Genomic DNA, 19,151 nt, shown 5'->3' with positions numbered 1-19,151 from the left:
GGGAACTACACAAAAATTCTTAACTATGAAGTTTGAAATGAATCGCTTCAGTGGTTTAGACTGGAGCTCGAGATAGAGATAGAGACATATAGACAGACAGATAGACAGACAGGTAAGGTTTCACAGTTCACTTACAACGAATAAAACACATTTAATTACCTCCTTTGAACACAGAGGGGGGCTTTTAAAAAAATTCCTTCCTTTTTAAGGACCAGGCTGGACAAATGCTGTTTTCCTTCCAGAAAAGATTAGTAGAATAGGATAGATGAAAAAGTTTACTTTGCCAACATAAGAGATTTTTGGTTTTCTACAAAACAAAAGTACAATTTCAACGATTTTATTTCACAAAAAAAAAAAGGATTTAAAAAATTTTTGTAGATACCTACCTAATAAAAAAAATATTGAAAAAATAATTTTTTTTTTTAATTTTTACAAACTTTTTTTTCAACGATTTTGAAATTAATTTTCTAAAAACGCATATTAATAAAATAAATCAAGTTGCGTGGTTATTTTTGAGATCAAATTCATTTAAGAAGATGTTTTCGTCCTTAGAAGAACGAACTTTATGTTTTTTTTTTTTTACTTTTTTTTAAATTTTTATATGAACATATTAAGTACAATACATACAAAGTTTTAATATCAAAAATATGGGAACAAATCTATCTCGTACTGGCAAAGAATTGCAGTGTCCTTTTTTCACTGCATTTAGCATAGGAATAAAATCAAGACATTTTTGCAATAAAATTGTGCATCTTCTGTTATCATAATCACAGTCCGATCGCTTCAAATGATCAAGTAGCTTTGCAAATTCTAAAGAACTCTGTGTTTGTTTTGTGACTGTTTAATTTAACTACTTTAATTATTTTGTATCAGTGAAACAAACAAAAACATTCAACTTTTCAAGTTTGTCTTTTTTTTATTTGAAAATATTCCACATACGCCACAGTGACCAACAAATTCTCATATAAAACTTAAACTTTTTTGGTTCATGTGTAATACCCTCAAAAAAAACCCTATACATTAATAAATTACATCTATTTTTGGTGAAATTCCCCCAATACTTTCTTTATAACCACCCTGTTCACAATCGCACTCCAACCATCACCGCAAAAATGCAAAGTACGGATCTACTTACTATCTGGTGTTACGCTTACGCGAGGGTTTCAAGTATCTCTCTAGTAGTAGAGATACCCTACTGCTGCTGCTGTTGTGCCTGTGGCACAGTTATGATATGAAAAAATAAAAAAAAATACTTAGTATCTCAGATGTCTCCAAATCTTTTGTACGTCGATTAGTCGGTGTTTGACTTGGCTTCCGATCACAAGAGTCTTCTGAACCTCAACCCTCATTCTGGTTTACGCGGATAAAAAATATAAAGAGTCCAAACTAAATGAAAGTGTGTAAAAGTATTTCTCTGATTCAATCGTTCTTGCGTTGCGTTGACAAAGACGTCGCGTCGTCGTCGTCTATCTCTTAGTCGGAAAACACCACTCGAACTTTAAGAGACGAACAACAATCGAATGTTCTGATGACTAGAAATTACGTTTGGCAGATTTATAGTTACTATTAGTTAGTAACTGAAGGGTGCTTGTTTAAGAGAGAGGTGCTAATGCGTCTAGCAAACAAATAATATTTTTTTTTGTTATGCAAAATATCGTCGGCGGCGGCGGCAGTGGTGACGGTAGTGATCGGTGGGATTTGTGATTCTACTTAGTGCAGTTAAGTGATTTTGAAAAGATCTCTTTAAAAATCGATTAAATTACGACAGTCGACTTGTATTTATAGAAAAATTAATAGTTCAAGATTTTTTTTTTTTTGAGATGCGAAATGGAAATGAGATGTGCTAACTAAAAGTTTAATTTATTTAAGAGCCAATTTTTCAATCTTCTAATAAACAGTCAGTTAACTGTTCGACGAGTAAAGTTATTAGGCTCATAAACAATCAGATAAAAACATTGAATTTTTCAATCAAGAATAATTTATTCTACAGAATAACAAAAAAAAATTGTCAAATTCAAAAATATTTAAAATTAAACGTCATTTTTATTCATGATTGTTTTTGTTTTCTTGTTTTCCACTGTATTTTTTTCAAAATTCTTTCAAAACAGCTTTGACAACTGACACAATATTTTTATTGAGATTATTCCTTCGAATAATTTTATTCGTCTCTGAAAGAAGCAGATAGATTTATTCTTAGGAATAAGCTATATCTGCCTGTTGAAAAATTGATTTTTTCTCTATCCTTAGGAATAAGTACTAACTGACTGTTTAACTGACTATTGAAAAATTGGCCCTAAATAAAAATACAAAATATTGTAATTTCGTACCTGGTTACTACATTTCCACTGAACTTCGAGACATTCCAGAGACTTTTAGGTGAGTTTTTTTCCGTTTTCCAACTTTTGAGGATTTTTGATTTTTTTTTTTTTCATAAGAACAGCTTCACTTTTGACTGGTTTTGTTAAAAGGGGATGTTTAAGACCCATTTCCGTTCGGTATTGAACTTTTTTTCATTTTTTATTTGTTTTAGAAAATAAATTAAACTTTTTTATTATTTTGTTTTGACGATTCAATAAAAACTAAAAAAAATAAGTCGATCGAAAATATTTGAAAAAAAAACTAAGTTATAATTTTCCTACTTGCACAAGTGTTTATTTGATCAAAACAAATAAGGGGAGTTATTTGAAGAGGATAACTGCGACTTGATTTTGCTAAAAGAAATGGTTTTGTCCAAAATTTTGGCATCGCTTGTACATAAAATTCCCTAAATTATCAAATTCCTTTGCATAAAATTATTTGATGAATGTATAAGTAAGTCTCCGAAAAATACTAGTTATGTTTCATTTTAAAAGCTTTTATCTTGAGTCCTATTGATTGAATCTTAAAGGTTGAGATTTTCATTCTTATGGATAAAGCAACATTTTGATTTTCTTGATTAAATTTAACTGCGTTAGGGACAGCAAAACTGACAGTCCTTTAAATTTTATAGATATACGTCTTAGCAGATACATTTTCATCCATATTTTTATGATAATGTACCTACCACCAGTACACTTTTATTTTAAAAGTGTATGAACAAAAAATATTCGGCTTGCAAATAGTGTTATTGTGATGGTCATTGATAGAGGGTATTTATATAAGTTTCCAAGTAGTATCAGTTTATCTTCCAAAATTTCAAAATAATTCCGAGAGTTAAATGGTTTTAAAATTAAAAGTTTTGCATTTAGAACTGACAAATTTGACTTTATTTTAATGTTTAAACGTGGAAAACAAGATTTTTTGGTACCTTCCACCTTTTGCCTTTTTGAGTTATCACTAAACTGAAGTTAACTTACTTCTTCAAAACCTAAAATAAAAAAAATTTCTTTACGTAGGAATCCATACAGTCGTAGTTCATTTTAGTCTCATAAAATGTTGAAAAAGTTATTTTTAATATGGAAAATGGAATTCAAAAGCAAAAAAGGTTACACATACACCACAGTGACCCATTAAATTGTAATTTTAAAAATCTACACAAAATTTAAATTAGTGACTAAATTTCGAAATCCGATGGCTATTACTGATATTTTGTGCTACAAAATTGGTGATACAAAAAAAGAATATAATATAGTGATTTTGACATCAAGAAAAGGATATCACAACAAAAACATTACTGTTAAAAAAAGAGCCAAGTTCTCCTATGTTGAAATTATGCTGGCACAAAAAGTACTGAGATGTAAAAGTGTACCAAGTTCTAAAGTTTGGGTTCAAATTCGTATCAATAAAATTTTGATTGTTCTCTTGACAATTTTTCTTTTAATTTCCGATTTTTAAAGTTATTTCAAAAATTGCCAAGTAAACAATCAAAATTTTATTGATACGAATTTGAACCCAAACTTTAGAACTTGGTACACTTTTACATCTCAGTACTTTTTGTGCCAGCATAATTTCAACATAGGAGAACTTGGCTCTTTTTTTAACAGTAATGTTTTTGTTGTGATTTCACTACTTTTTGCAAGGTAAGGCTGTAGAATTGAAAATCTCTATATTTAATGAAAATTCAGTGAAAATGGGCGGTTGCCACGCCCCCTGGCTGAAATTCTCAAATTTTAAATTTTTTCCTTTGTATAAACTACCAACTCTACCATTCTACCAAATTTCAAGATTCTAAGATAATCAGAAGTGCTCTATAAATTTGATGAAAATTTAGCGGAACTGGGCGGTTGCCACGCCCCCTGACTGAAATTCTCAAATTTAAAATTTTTTCCTTTGTATAAACTACCAACTCTACCATTCTACCAAATTTCAAGATTCTAAGATAATCAGAAGTGCTCTATAATATTTGATGAAAATTCAGCGGAAATGGGCGGATGCCACGCCCCCTGAATTGAAAATCTCAAATTTTCGATTTTTTCCTTTGTATACACCACAAGTCCTATCACCGTGTAAAATTTCAAGTTTCTACGATAACGGGAAGTTCTCCATAATTTTGATGATCTGTCAGTGAGTGAATCAGTCAGTCAGTCAGTCAGTCAGTCAGTCAGTCAGTTACGGTTTTTGAGATTTTCGAAGCCCTATATCTAAGAAACTACTCATCGTAGCAAGCTGAAATTTTGTGAGGAGTTTTGTTTTGACTAGCTTAACAAATGAAGCGAGTTTGAAATTTCTAGTATCTTTGGTGTGGAAGTTAGAGGGGGGTCGAAAATGGCCTGAGTTGTTTCCTGTAAATAAGGGTGTAGTGCCAAAGTTGCTAGAGAACTTGGCTGGGCACTACCGTGCCCCTTGATTTATGAACTTTAAAACAAACTGCTATCCATTTTAAAACCTAATCTGAGTCATTTAATTTAATCATTTATTGCTTTATTTTTTTTTTTCATTAGAGCCTAAGACTTTCGTACAATTATCTCACCTAAATATTTGTATGCATTAAAATATTTCAAAGAAATCCTACATTTCAAAATAAGTCCTTATTCCAGTGTCATGGAGTGTTATTGATTAAATCAAGGGTAGCTTTTTTTAAGACTAAAAAGATTGCTTTATTTGTAAAAATTCTTTGGAAAAAAATGAGTAAAAATGATTTATTACTGTTTACCAGACCTTATATATTAAACGTAAACAATTAGAAACACAAAACAAGTGCTAAACTGTCAAGAAAATATATGAATTTTTAAACAAAAAAAAAAAAAATACCTGAAATTGTGTATAATGTTTTTATAGGTAGGGGAGAGGTGCGGACAGTGAGACACCCTTTTTTTAAATTGGTATATCTTAGAATGTTTTCAAGATAGCTTAACAAAACTTTGAAGACAGTTTAAGACACATTTTATCTTACTGTTGCAAAAAAGCTTGTTTTTAAAGAATGAATGAGAGCATCACATTGGACTTAAATGTAGAAAAAGTCAAAACGTCTCACTGTTTGCAAGGGGTGCGATCAGTGAGACATTCTTAGGTGAAACAAAAAATTTACGAAAACGTCAAATAATTAGGTAATTGACAAGTATATAAATAATTAATTTATGTTACTTTAACCCATTTTTTCAAATAAAAATAACAAAAAGCCCAAAAAAAAACGAAAGAAAAAACACTTCGAAATCATATTGAACATTCTAAAATAATAGATTTTTTTAAAAACTATATGTCTAACTGTTTGCTTTTTAAAAATCTTATGTCTCACTGTTTGCTTTTACATAATGTCTCACTGTTTACTTTTTGTCATTTTTCGGAAAAATATAAAATTATAAAAAACGAGAAGGAATTCTAATTACATGATATTTTTTTATGAAAGAACATATAAATATAATACATATGTAAAAAAAGTTCTCTAAACTAACCAGATTTTTTTGTGTTATACACTCTTTTTATAACACTCCAAAAACTACTTTCACCTGATTTTGTGTGATATTTTACGGCGTAGGGAAATGGACAGCTTTAATTAAGTCGGGGCAAAATTAAAAGACGCAGACGGGGAAATAAACGTTTTGACCCAAACTAGCGTTACTGTGCTTATTTTCAGAAAAGAGAAAAATGGATTGTCTCACTGTTTGCACTGTCTCACTGTCCGCACCTTTCCCCTACTCAATGAATTTTAGCTATTGCTTATTTAATTTCATTATTTTTCAAAAAAAAAGGAATAGATTTAACACGAAAGTTGGAAAAGAGCTTTTGAGGAGACAAGGTGGAGACAGTTTTTTTTTATTATTTTTGAATTAACGCATTCTCAAAGAGTTCAAGTTTAAATGCAGTCTTCTAAATAAAAAAACTTTCTTATTCATATAGGTTGGTACGTGTTTTTCGAAACTTTTTTTACAATTTATCGCTAAAAAGACTCTTAAACTGATAAGCAATCCATCTTGAGTGTATTTATCATTGAATCGTCTTCACTAATTGATTTATCTATATTTATGAAGATGGATGACCAATTTGAAATGATAAAAATGCCAACAGTAAAGATCACAATATTTTAAAAATTGTCATCTATTTTTAACTTAAAATTAATGAGAACTGAAAACCACAGCATAAATATATTTATTCTAAAAAAGTAAACGATTGGAATTTGTGGTTTAAAGGTTATTATATATGATCGTGTGTTTTTAAAAGTGTAAAAAAGGTTAGTTTTTTCAAATCCCAAAAAGTTTTTTTATTTCGGCATTATTTTAAACCCCCACTGTTGAGAGAAAAATCATTTATATGTAACTCAATTCTTATTAGCACAATGATATTGTAACGAATTCTTTTTTTTTTTTATATATATTTTGCATACAAACATTGTCGAAATGTAATCAAAAAAACACATCTCTATACCTACTCAATAATATAAATGAGTTCCATGTTATTCAAATGAATTATGACAGTAATATGTTAAATAATAAAAATAATAAACTGCATGTTTGTGCAAATATTCAAATTGCATTATCAGTTTGAATTACATTTTTTTTATAAGTAGGTTTTTTTTCATTTTATTTTTCACTAAGTGTGTGGTGCTTGAAGGTTAGTTTGAAGACGACGACTGTAATATTTTCGATTGCATTTTAATCTTATTTTCAAGTTTTTTACTAGGTACCTACCTACTATCTATATTTGAAAAATAAATAAAAGTTATATTAAAATGAAACTAGTTTGATAGATTGTTTTTTTTTTTTACAAGCCAATCCATCGTAAATTACTTCAACTAACGCCTACTTCTCTGCCTTTTAACAAACTTCCGGATTTTTATTACAAAACTTTGTAATTATAATTTTTTGTTTAGATAAAAAATACTTTTTTACACAATTTCTTAGGAAATGTGTTTGCTTTTTTTCATTAAGTACAGAAGATTAAATCAGTATGTTTCCTACTTACTCGACACTCAATTTTGATCTAGATACAGACACTGAAAATCTGATCTTTTATGAGAGTGATGACGATAATCATATTTTTCAATGGAACGTAATTTTTGAATGACACTTCTATAGTGAGTGATAAAAATGCACGTGCTTTGAGACTGATAGTGATGTTGATTTCTTCATGATTCATATAAATATTTATATTTTTTTTTATTAAGCCTTAAAAGTTATATATTTTTTTTGTTTATTCTATTGTTACACGAATGCAATATTACATTCTATCTTTTTTTTTATTCTTATTTTTGTTTACCTACTGTTTTTTTTATATCAATTCGAAAAAGAATTTTAAAGACTTTAAAAAGAGCTTGGTATAGCCAAACAAGAATAAGTTAGGATTTAGTTTCCATTCAGTGTCCCAGGACTTGAAAAGAGTTCCTTCAGCACAAAACCCGGTGTGCAAATCCTTTACTTCTCTTCTGTGAATTTCATTCCTTAAAGATATAAAAACCTAATGACATAAAATAAATATAAGAACTAAGAATCTACAGTCTACAAAATTATCTTGAGTGAAAGAGTGTTTTTTTTTTTATATGAAATGATGAAATTTGAAATTAGTACCACAAAAACTGGGAAAAAAATGTTACCCTAATAAAAATTGGTACAAATGTTTCACTTATAACAGAAACCAGTCTTTAAAAATATTTAAGGTGAAAGGGTGTTTTTTTTTTTGGAAATAAGGAAAATAAGCGATAAGTCAGATAAAATGAATGGTATTAAAAATGTATCTTTACGAAATTTATTAAAAATGTTGTCTTTCCCATGGGAATTCCGAATAAAATAAGTCTATAAATTTGTTTCATGTGAAAGGGTGTTTTTTTAGGTGTGAGAAAATGTAGGTTTAATGGAAAAAACTAATTTATAATGGTGGTACCCTATTGAAATTCTGAAATAATGTTACTTTTGAAAATCTAAATTGTCTTTAATATATACATATAACAATTAGGGTGGCCCTAATGAAATCTAATAAAAAAATTGCATTTGGGATAGAAAACAAGAAAAAACAGTTTTCATTAAAAAAAATAAGGTTACAGGATTGTTTTTTCGAAGAAGCAGTAAAATCTGTAATTGGTGATTCTTGATTCTTATCCAAGTTTCATGAGGGTAACAATTTTTTTTCAATGCCGCCTACATATTTTACCTATATTATTATTGCCGTTACTTATACTCCAAAGAGTTTCTGTAAAAAGGACTCGCCCATGTCCTTTATGCAAAAATATTGTGTAATATAAATAACTTATATTTTAAGCCTTAATTGAACCGACTTTGTCTCTTACAGATTTTTTTAATTATGATAATTTTTTATTTCAGTCTCATCACCAGCATCATGAAATTCAACATATTTTCGAAGCCCAACAAAACCGATGATCCTGCAAATGAAAAATCCATTTCAGATAATCCAAATGCCGAAAAGAAACCACTTCGTAGACAAATAACCATTGAAGAAGAACCCGATTCATTAGATAGTGTAATAAGTAATCCAGATTCATTTCCAATAACAATTGTACCCAGTCGACCAGCAAGCATTTATAGATATTCAGCGAATGGCAATGGCAAAACTTTTAATCGTCAAGGTAGTTGCAGGTGAGTTTTTCTATTTGACGTAAATATTTATTATGTATTTTAAGTATTATTAAAACAAACAAAAGATACATCTTTATATTAAAAGTGACAGTAGTATGTCAGTTTACATCATAGATTATGGCGCCAAGGAATCAGTTTTAGTTTCAGTTTGTGGAAAAACTTTATTTTATTATATGAATCTCAAGTCTAATAAATATTTACATGGTTTTATTTTATCCATAAACACACGTTTAAAATCTATTTTAAATCAGAGACGGACTTTTAAATTATCACTTATCAGAAAATTGAAAATAAATATCAACAAAATATTTTTGTTTTGCAAACAGAATCTTGAATAAAGGGTGTTTTTTTTTTGACAAGAAGAATAAAAAATGGCTTGCCCGTTTGTAATGCACTCCTTTAAGATAAGATTCCAGAGTAAGGATCCACTCCAAAAATACAGCTTCGTTTTAGATTGTTAAATATTTGAAATAATTTTACAAATTGTTTATCTTTAAAAAGATTTTCATAGTTCGAAAACCAAAAAAAAGCCAAGACCTATCTCTGTTTGTAAGTAAAAATAAATCGAATCAATCTTAAATGTTCGAGAAACGATAGTTGTTGTATTGATCTCAATCTCAAGAAGAAACACCCTTTAACACAATTGTTTTATTTAATAAAATATCACATTGAATATTTTATTCAATTATCACTTTGCATCTGGGTGTAATAAACTATTTTGGGTGCGTTTTGCAAGCTTTTTATTCAAATCTTGATTCAGTTTCGATCGGTCTTTAATGGTCTACAGACAAAAGTCATTTTGCAATAGTAAATTTTTCTTAATATTTTTTGTAATTTACTGTGTAAAAATATGCAAATTTTAACTGACGTTCAATCAAACGGTGACAATACGGCTCTTCTAACAGCACAATGGCGAAGGCAATATATGTTGGGAACTTCTTCAACACCATCACAAGTTGGCGATATTAACTATGAACCACTTAAAGGAGCAAAAATGCCAATTGTATCAAGGTTACAAAACAGCACTTTCTAAAAAAATAAAGTTAAAATTACTTTCTAAAAAAAAATAAAATTATAAGACTATGAATTCGCCACAGATTATTGTTTCTTACAGTTTCCCGGTCATTCTACGAATATTGATTAAACAGAATGGATCTCAAAGGAGTTGTCAGCTTCATACCACTCTAAAATAACCCTTCCAACTTAAAACAGTTTTCTGTAAACTGTTTTAAGAAATTCTTCTTTCAACAGAGTTTAGTATCGATCTGCCAACTAATCAAATCCTAACGAAGAAAAAAATTACAAAAATAATAAAAAATTATTAAAATTATTTTTATTTTAAGTGGAGCGATTGTATATAATTCAATTTATAAGTTCAAGTGACCTCAACTCCATAAATTTATAAAGCGTTTCGCTAATCAAATCCTCATTTACTTCAAAGTACAATACATCAACTATTTTGGTGAAATTGTTGTTGATATAAATAGAAAATAGCACATGTTTTTGAGCTTTTTAAAAACATAAAACATAAATCAAAATATCTTAATTTTCAGTTTTTGGTGATTTTTCAAACTAATCGAAGAAAGAGAAAGGAGATGGCACATTTTTGGGCCCAGTGTGTTCACTAACGATATGGTTATCAAATGAAAGGTGACGGTAAGCACATTACGTGGGTAAAATATTTTCAAATTCGTTAGTGGGGTTTTGGAGATATTTGAGTTTGAAGTTTCAGATTTCAAAATCAAGATTTCAGCTATTTTTTCGAACAATTAATCGTAGAATGCGTAGAAAGGACTTTTTAGATTGGAAATTAGTTAATCTTTCTTTTTCTAGTACATCATTTTTCTCTAGGAGTTATACTTTCAGAGTAACAGAACCGCAAAGTATCTCATTCTCAGTAATTCCGCACTTAACTCTAAGGGTTGTTTAAAATATTTAAAATATCAAAAAACACACAATTTTCGGTAGTGTAACTCTGAAATTATAACTCCTAGAGAAAAATGATGTACTAGAAAAAGAAAGATTAACTAATTTCTAATCTAAAAAGTTCTTTCTAGTTTTCTGTCCGACCAGTCGTTCTCGAGATATTGAGACAAATGCGTTTTTCAAAATGGCGGTCGCCCCACAAGACCAAACAATACGCAATCTGAGATTTGTACTTGGGATAAACCCCTCTTCAATAATACATTCAAACTTAGCTGACGTCATAGCTTTTTCCAGATTTTTCCCCATTGACTGAACAATAGTTTCTATTCTTATTATTTAATAGGCATATTTCAGCGCGTTTTTGTGTATTTTGCTTATTATAAGGTTTTTGTATGTTTTATAGAACTATTTTATATATAGAATTAAAGGTAACACATTAAGCTATCGAAAAATTACAAAAAAAAAGTGCATGTCACCACTGAATATTTTGATATTTCGATGTGCTAAATGCATCGCTTAAAAAAATCACCTTTTGAGAAGTAAATACCTAATATGTATTATTTTTGATACAGATTTATAGAAAACAGAAATACCTTTCATTTGATACCAATATTATTTCTGTACACCCATTATTACGCATTCTACGATTAATTGTTCGAAAAAATAGCTGAAATCTTGATTTTGAAATCTGAAACTTCAAACTCAAATATCTCCAAAACCCCACTAACGAATTTGAAAATATTTTACCCACGTAATGTGCCTACCGTCACCTTTCATTTGATACCAATTTCGTTAGTGAACACACTGGGCCCAAGCTCCATAGAAAAATGTGCCATCTCCTTTACAATAAAAAAATTAGCTAGTTCTGTTCTTCCGAAGCTTTCGGTACGGGTTTTCCGATTTGTTTCTTTTTGAAACAGGCAGGGTTCAAAAGTTTTAATTTTTAAGAATAGTTTTTTGCCTTATATGACTTTGATAGTGGAAGAAGTTTTTCTTTACATACATTCAAATGTTTTTGTAACTACATAACTTGTTCATGTGGACTCAAGGTCTTGAGCTCAAAAAAATGGTCTTTAACTAGAATTTTAGAAAATTCTTACTGCACATTACTCTACTTTGAGAAAAAATATAGGTTAACTGGTTAAAAATCAAGAAATCTTTATTAATTTATTAAAAAATATATTACTTATTCAAGGTTATATAAATTATTGTTTCCAAAACAAATGGTTTTTCAAAATAGTGAATGGTTTTTTAGAACAAAATTTCTATCCTAAACGGATTCATATAGAGAACTCCATGTCAGCATCAAACTTTTGCATTATTGTTTGAAAAAAAGCGACGACTTACGACAAAAAAAACCCCGACAACGTTTACGAAAAAAAAAATAATCTAAACTGGAACGTCGGCGTTCGGGTGTATAATTTTTTTTTTCATTCAAAAACGGTGTCTGTGGCGTTTCTTACCGTTAGTATGGGACAACGTTAACTTAGTTTTATTAGTAAAATGTTCAATTCAAGCTTAACTTACATACTTGGGATGTGTTCAATGATCTGCTCTGAGCGACGAATAATTAAAAATGCTGCTACATCTCTGTGTTGCATCTATTTGACACTTAATTATAATCCTCTGGAATTTCTAAAGATTTATTTGGTAGAAATTCAAGTCGAGAAAGATGCAAATTCAAAACTTTTTCAAAATTAATAAATTAAAAAACCTCCACACGTTCTGATTTATAAATTCAACGCTTCATGTAGTTACATCTAAGTCAACAAGCCCATGTTCTACACACATTATTTTTATTTCAAATTTGAATTGCATACTTGCGACAAACGTATAAATATTCATAAAATATTGATTATGTAAGATAGCTGTCTAGAGCAAAAAAAAAAACTGATAGAACTTACTTATACGTATAAAATAAAAAATAAATTTCTTAAATGTTAAATTGCACTTACATAGTGCAGTCTACAGCCTCTAAGAATTACGCCTACTTACACTTTTTCAGCTAAGTAAAAATAAAAATAATATCACTTTATCCAATAAACACATCTATCTAAGCTAATTCAACAATAATTATCAATTATGCAATGCCAATAAACCGTTTATGGTCGATTTGTATAGTTGTGATTTTGTAATTTATTATCAAAAACATCAGGACAACACAATGCGCACATAATTTGCATAATTTTATATTTGCATATATTTTTTTTTCTATTCTATTCAACAAAAAATATCGCGGATCATGAGTCTATGTAACTGATCTGCTGATCAAAGTAATCAACTAGGGGCAATGATCTGAAACGTTATTTTTATATGTCAGATCCGTAGATGGGATTTAAGAATAATGGGGTCGCAAATTTGACATCCAAACCACTGATTTTGTCATTTTTGACAGATATAAAAAATTGCACAATTACAACTGACGTTTATTTACTGAGTATTGAAAGTACTGACAGTTGACACCACAAGAGACAATAAATGATATTGCGTAATATTTTCTAGCTTAATTAATTTCAGCATATTGACAAAGCATCGGAATGTCACTTAGAGTAAACGAATGTCAATAAAGAATGAATTTATTGAGTCTGACATTATATTGACATAATGATCTACCCTCTCGCTGTCTACGCACCTGATGATCAACTTTAGATTATAGAAAATTGTTCAATTTCCTCCAATAAATTCAAGTGCAATATCACACACGCCATTATCATAATGATGATGAGAGGATTGAATTTAATTTTTTTATTTCAACAAATGCGAATATTTATTGCACAATGTTATGTTATGATATAAATTGAATTAAGTTCCGGAAACCGAGAATTTAAGCGTAAGCAAAACGCAAAAGTGTGTATAAATGAATCAGGCGTCATATTATACTGCTTGACTTTTGTCAATGAAATGTTGAGAAAAATTCAGATTTGATGGCACAATGTGTTACGTGTTATACTGTGACGCAAAACTATTTTGATTTAAAGACCTTTGATCTGCATCAAAAGATCAAATTTAGATTAGGTAAATGAAAAGTCAAAATTTGACTTATGACAGAAGCCTTGTATGTTGACCAAGTCAAATTAGAGACTAGGACTCAATGAAATTGGTCAACGCGTGGACTCGCTGACGTCACCAAAAATATTTATCTTCACACTGTCAGTGTCAAAACCCAAAAATGTGTGCCAGTACAAGTGTGATTGTAACCGTCAATGCGTTGACAGTCCCACGACGCAAGATACCCTTAGGATAGATTTTGACGTCATTTTCTATCTCAAGTCAACGTGTTAATCGATTTTGTTTTCTTATCAAGTAGGAAACAGCCTCAAGGAGAAAAAAAAGACCACCTAAAAACAAGCGGGTTCCGTAAAAAAGTAAGCGGATTTCTACATGGTTTTTTGCCAAGATGATTTCCTTCTTAAATTCTTGAATGTGCAAAGTTAAAAGAAATCCACTTAATTTAAGCGGAAAATCATCTTATTTTTATATGGAAACATTTTAATTAAAAAAAAACTGTCAGCTACTGACGATCGATCCTACAGGTGTTGGGTTACTAGGCAAATGCTTTACCATCAGCTATATCACTGCTGGAACTAACTATGATAAACTGAATGAAAATTCGTCTTAAAATGAAATGAAATTCAGCTTAAATTTAACAGCATTTAAGCAGATTCCACTTAATGTGCCCTTTTTTTCTCCGTGCTCTTATCACACAATATTTTTAAAAAAAATTCCAAAAAACTGACAGTTACAGTAGATAATAGTAATTTATTTATGTGAATTTGATCTAAGCAACTGCTTCAAACCACTAAGGGCACACATTTTCTAGGTATGACCTAACCCTATTTTATTACATTACTGCAGTAAAGTAAAGGGTGTGGAACAACAATTTCAAGCACCTCAATCTTTAAAAGACACCAAAATTCAAAATTGTTTTTTTACGTAAATTTTTTTTATTGAAAAAAAAAAAAACTAACCCATTACCTGATAGACATGAGTTTTCCAAAATTTCTCCAAAAGCTCAAAAAAAAACATCATTTACCTCAAGATTACTTTCCTAAATCTCCTTGTTTTGAAAAAGAAAAAAAAAATAAATAACAATAATCACTTCATCTTGATCTTATCTGCACAATTTGTTTCCCTCAATTTATCTCTGCCATCATAAATCAACACCAAAGTATCTTTAAGATAGAAACAGAAGAGAAAAAAAAAACACAGATACTCAAGATTGCGTTTGGTTTTAATCAAATTAATTACACGCCACATGTGTGACAAATATCAAGATCACAAGACGATCGCTACTTTTTAAGGCAATAATAAAACAACTGTATACTATACATCCACCCACGTTGTCACCCATCTATCCATTCATCTATCTCTCTATCTCCCCATCAACCATTTGCTTGTTCCCAGCTGAAACAATTGTACGGACGCTAGTATAATTTGTAATTTGCAATTTGCAAGCAAAATATTAGCACTTTTCACCCTCGCACTTAGAAGATTATTTATTTGACCTTTGCATTGGATAAGTTCAAGATTGTTTCCTCGATGAAGAAGATAAAAATAATAAACATTTCTTATCATTTTGAAAATTTAAATAAAAATTTTCCTAAAAGTGTGCTGTAATTCTGTATATGGTAGCACCTAAAAGTAGACTTAAAAATCAATAAACGATCATTACACAAATACGTTGAGAGTTGAATAGAAATGTAGCTTACGATATTGCAATTTACTTACGATGTTAAAGAGAAATAAATAAAATTAACTTCACACTTGGAAATATCTTGAATGAATTGGAAAATGTTATTAAAATACTGTAACTTCTTCATTAATTGTGCCGGAAGTTTTTTTTAGCAGAAACATTCCTAGGAAACACCTACACAGGAGCCCCTGTTAATGTCGCTAAATGATATGACTAAAAGGTAGATATCAGTAGGTACGGGAAATGACACTAAATGACATATTTAGGGGACATGTTCCTAAGGGACATGTTGCTATGGTATATGTCAGTAGGAACATATTTTTTTAAGTCAGGTCTCTAGGGGATGTGTCGGTAGACGATATGTCACTTGGGGATATATTTATTTTACTTACTAGTGCGGAAAATGTCATTAAGACACATGTTGCAAGACGTCATGTTAATTGAGAATAGCTCACGAAGGAACTTGTCGCTATGAAACATAGCGATCCTCTGGAAGCATGTGGCCCATGAAAATATTTTTATGGGAATAATTCCCTGTTGGAAACATTTCTAAGTGACATATGTATCTCTTGGGTAAATATTGTTAGAAGCCATGGTAGGGAAATATTACCAGGCAACATGTTGCAACGAGTCAGAAGACTATTCAATATGTTTTTTTCTTTATTATTAATTTCAGAAGTCGCAATTTCCGTCCAGGAAGTATGCGAAAAATTCGCCGCAGAGCAGTCCTCAAGAATGGCGAATGCAACGTCCTGCAGAAGAATTTAGCCAAAAGAAGAATTCGCTTCCTTCAGGATATCTTTACCACTCTCGTTGATAGTCAATGGAGATGGACACTGTTAGCATTTGCTTTGAGTTTCATGCTATCTTGGGGAATGTTTGCAGTCATTTGGTGGCTTATTATGTTTACACATGGCGATTTTGAAGAGCTTCATTTGCCAGACAATCAAGGTAAGGTTTTTTACCCTTTGAACTTTTCAACATTGTACTTAAAGAATTTTCTCCTTTTAGATGAAAGCGGTTGGCAACCCTGTGTCTCAGCAATTTACTCCTTTACATCTTGTTTCTTGTTTTCGATTGAAACCCAACATACCATTGGATATGGTGGTCGATCAACAAATGAGGAATGTCCTGAAGCAGTTTTCATGATGTGTTTCCAATCCATGTACGGAGTTATGAGTCAGGCATTTATGGCAGGAATAGTCTTTGCAAAGATGACCCGTCCGCGACAGAGAACACAAACTTTACTATTTTCAAAGAACGCTGTGATCTGTCAGCGAGACGGATCCCTTGCTTTGATGTTCCGAGTGGGAGATATGAGAAAGAGCCATATTATTGGTGCCAATGTACGAGCTCAATTGATTCGTACGAAAACTTCAAAAGAGGGAGAAGTAATGACACAACATTTCACCGAACTCGAAATAGGCACTGATGAGTGTGGTTCTGATATTTTCTTTATTTGGCCAATGGTGATTACCCACAGGATCACCGAGGATTCACCGCTGTACAATATGTCTGCGACAGATCTGATACAAGAAAAGTTCGAAATTGTTGTGATCCTTGAGGGAACAGTAGAATCCACCGGTCAGACTACCCAAGCTCGATCGAGTTATGTAAATACTGAGATCCTTTGGGGACATCGATTTGATCCTGTTGTGGTTTATAACAAAGATCGTCAAGCTTATGAAATTGACTATCAGCGTTTCAATGAAACCACCCAAGTTGACACTCCATTGTGTAGTTCAAGGGAACTGGGTGAATACTATAAAATTCAAGATGGCCTTAGGACTCCTGGTAAAAAACTAGCCGAATTTTCTATTTGATTTCTTCATTTTCTCTATATTTGTATCTTTTGTTAGAAAAAACAACCTTTACCATGCGTCAGCTATCATTGAATCCATCTGAACATTCTGCATCAGCTTGAGGTTGATTTTTATGTTTGTGTTGTTTTTGAGGTCTTGCTTTATATTGTGTCTTCTTCCTGGGATGTGTTTTAATATAATTTATTATAGTCATTTTAATAATTGAACAATGTTGTATTATGTCCTCTTGTTGCTGTCCTAGTGAATGTTTTTGTTATTTTTTTTGTTTGTAAGTTGTTTTTGTTTGTCAAATTTCATGCACATTGAACTTAGTTTGTTAGCATGGAATTTATGCATTTTTTTAAAAATATTAATGATCAATTTAAATAACAACAAAATACAATGCCATAAATTTACTAACCAAACGAAGAATTCAATGTGCATGAGGTTTAACAAAATTTATCAAAATAAAAAAATAAATTGTACTAGATTTGATTTGTTTTTTAAACAAATTTATAAAATATTTTTTTGTAGAAAGCTGGAAGGAATTTATGAAAGAATATCCATTAATAACAAGACCTCGATCAACTGAATTGAAAAGGAAATCATTTTATTGGAGAACGAATATAACGAGTCAATATCGTTGTGATATGTATTTGAATGGATTAAGACCGAAATTGTAAAGTTTTTTTAGAATTTAAGTTTAATTTTATTATTTAAGAAAATAAGAAAAATAAAAAATGTTCGCACATGTTTTAAGTATATGTAAGATTTCACCTCGTTTCTTTTAGAAATATTTTAAATTTAATAAATAGAAAATTAAAAACACAAAAAAAAATGAAAATGTACATTTTAAAAATATTTTTTCAATTGAAGCAGAGAGAACAAAAAATCATAAGACCAAACTTAAAAAAAAGAAGGTCATTGAATGGTATATTTTGTTTGATAGAGGATTCATCTGGAAGAACCTCATAAAATTTTAAAATAAGCCAGGAGCAGCATCAAGCTTCCCCTTGCCCTTAGACAATATGTTTCATACACGATTTCACAACATTCAAGTAAAAATGAAATGGGTTTTCAAAAAAAAACAAGGTTTGCCATTTTTAAGAAAATATTAATCAAACAAACGAAATTAAAAAAATTCATCAAAAAATTTAATGTTTTGAAATATTTTTCATTTTAATTTTAATATAACGATACTGCACAAAAAATTTAAATCGGCCTAGTTGTTGCCGAAAAATTTCGAATTAAAAACAAAAACAAGTACGATTGGTGCAGGGTTTTAAAAAATTATTTATTTTTTTTAGCATTTGTTTTCCATAATAAATTTAAAAAAAAGTTATTCCAAATTAAAAATGTATTGCATTAAACAAAAAATATTATTGCAACTGCAAAAAAAATTGCATTAAACAAAATTTTTGTTGCAACTGAAAAATATTTCCATAAAAACAAATATTTATTGCAAATAAAAATATTTTGCAATAAAAAATTATATTCCAACTTGAAAATAAAATTTGTATTGCAAAAAAATTTTTTTTTACATTAAAAAAATTAAATTAAATTTCTGCATTGAAAAATTATTATATTCAATGCAAAATGTGTGCTTAAATATATTTTTTTAATATTCGTCAAATTTCTGACAATTTTGGCTATTTGACCATACATTAGCTATTTCAACTTGAACCTAATGCAAGGCAACTTGAACCTAATGCAAGGCCAAATAACCAAAAATATAAGAAATTCGACGAGAATAAAAAAAAAATAAGTATTTAATGCGCACATTTTTCA

The 19,151-nt window shown here is 29.9% G+C and overlaps 1 protein-coding gene and 1 long non-coding RNA gene across 6 annotated transcripts in view; one reads left to right on the top strand and one right to left on the bottom strand.

Moving 5' to 3' along the window:
* Positions 1-2,608, bottom strand: part of LOC129920090 (uncharacterized) — an 83,916-nt gene extending 81,308 nt beyond the window's left edge. Inside the window, exon 1 of the long non-coding RNA XR_008773188.1 lies at positions 2,328-2,608. This is a non-coding gene — a long non-coding RNA (uncharacterized LOC129920090). The remainder of the gene's footprint in view (positions 1-2,327) is intronic.
* Positions 1,191-18,069, top strand: LOC129920089 (ATP-sensitive inward rectifier potassium channel 11). 5 transcript variants are annotated; one of them, XR_008773186.1, is made up of 7 exons: positions 1,191-1,868; positions 2,298-2,376; positions 8,670-8,942; positions 16,238-16,512; positions 16,573-17,355; positions 17,421-17,652; positions 17,898-18,034. XR_008773186.1 is itself a non-coding variant. In XM_056001267.1 (7 exons), the coding sequence occupies exons 3-6, from the start codon at positions 8,686-8,688 to the stop codon at positions 17,483-17,485; spliced, it is 1,380 nt and encodes a 459-aa protein (XP_055857242.1). In that variant the 5' UTR covers positions 1,191-1,868; positions 2,298-2,376; positions 8,670-8,685; the 3' UTR covers position 17,486; positions 17,898-18,019. The 5 variants fall into 5 exon arrangements, 3 of the variants coding, with proteins under 3 accessions (XP_055857242.1, XP_055857241.1, XP_055857243.1); XM_056001267.1 differs by having other exon boundaries at positions 17,421-17,486; positions 17,898-18,019; XM_056001266.1 differs by lacking the exon at positions 17,421-17,652 and having other exon boundaries at positions 17,898-18,068.
* The last annotated feature ends 1,082 nt before the right edge of the window (positions 18,070-19,151 follow it).

The sequence above is a fragment of the Episyrphus balteatus genome, chromosome 4 (assembly GCF_945859705.1).
Source record: "Episyrphus balteatus chromosome 4, idEpiBalt1.1, whole genome shotgun sequence".
Lineage (NCBI taxonomy): Eukaryota > Metazoa > Arthropoda > Insecta > Diptera > Syrphidae > Episyrphus > Episyrphus balteatus.
Note: the sequence above shows the minus strand (reverse complement) of the source record. Positions and strands in the feature narration are given on the sequence as shown.

Bases quoted from the DNA above. Each gene is read 5' to 3' on its own strand.
- LOC129920089 (XM_056001266.1), top strand. From the start codon at position 8,686: ATGAAATTCAACATATTTTCGAAGCCCAACAAAACCGATGATCCTGCA. The intron at 8,943-16,237 runs GTGAGTTTTTCT...TATTAATTTCAG, and splicing joins AATCGTCAAGGTAGTTGCAG to AAGTCGCAATTTCCGTCCAG. The intron at 17,356-17,897 runs GTAAAAAACTAG...ATTTTTTTGTAG, and splicing joins AGATGGCCTTAGGACTCCTG to AAAGCTGGAAGGAATTTATG.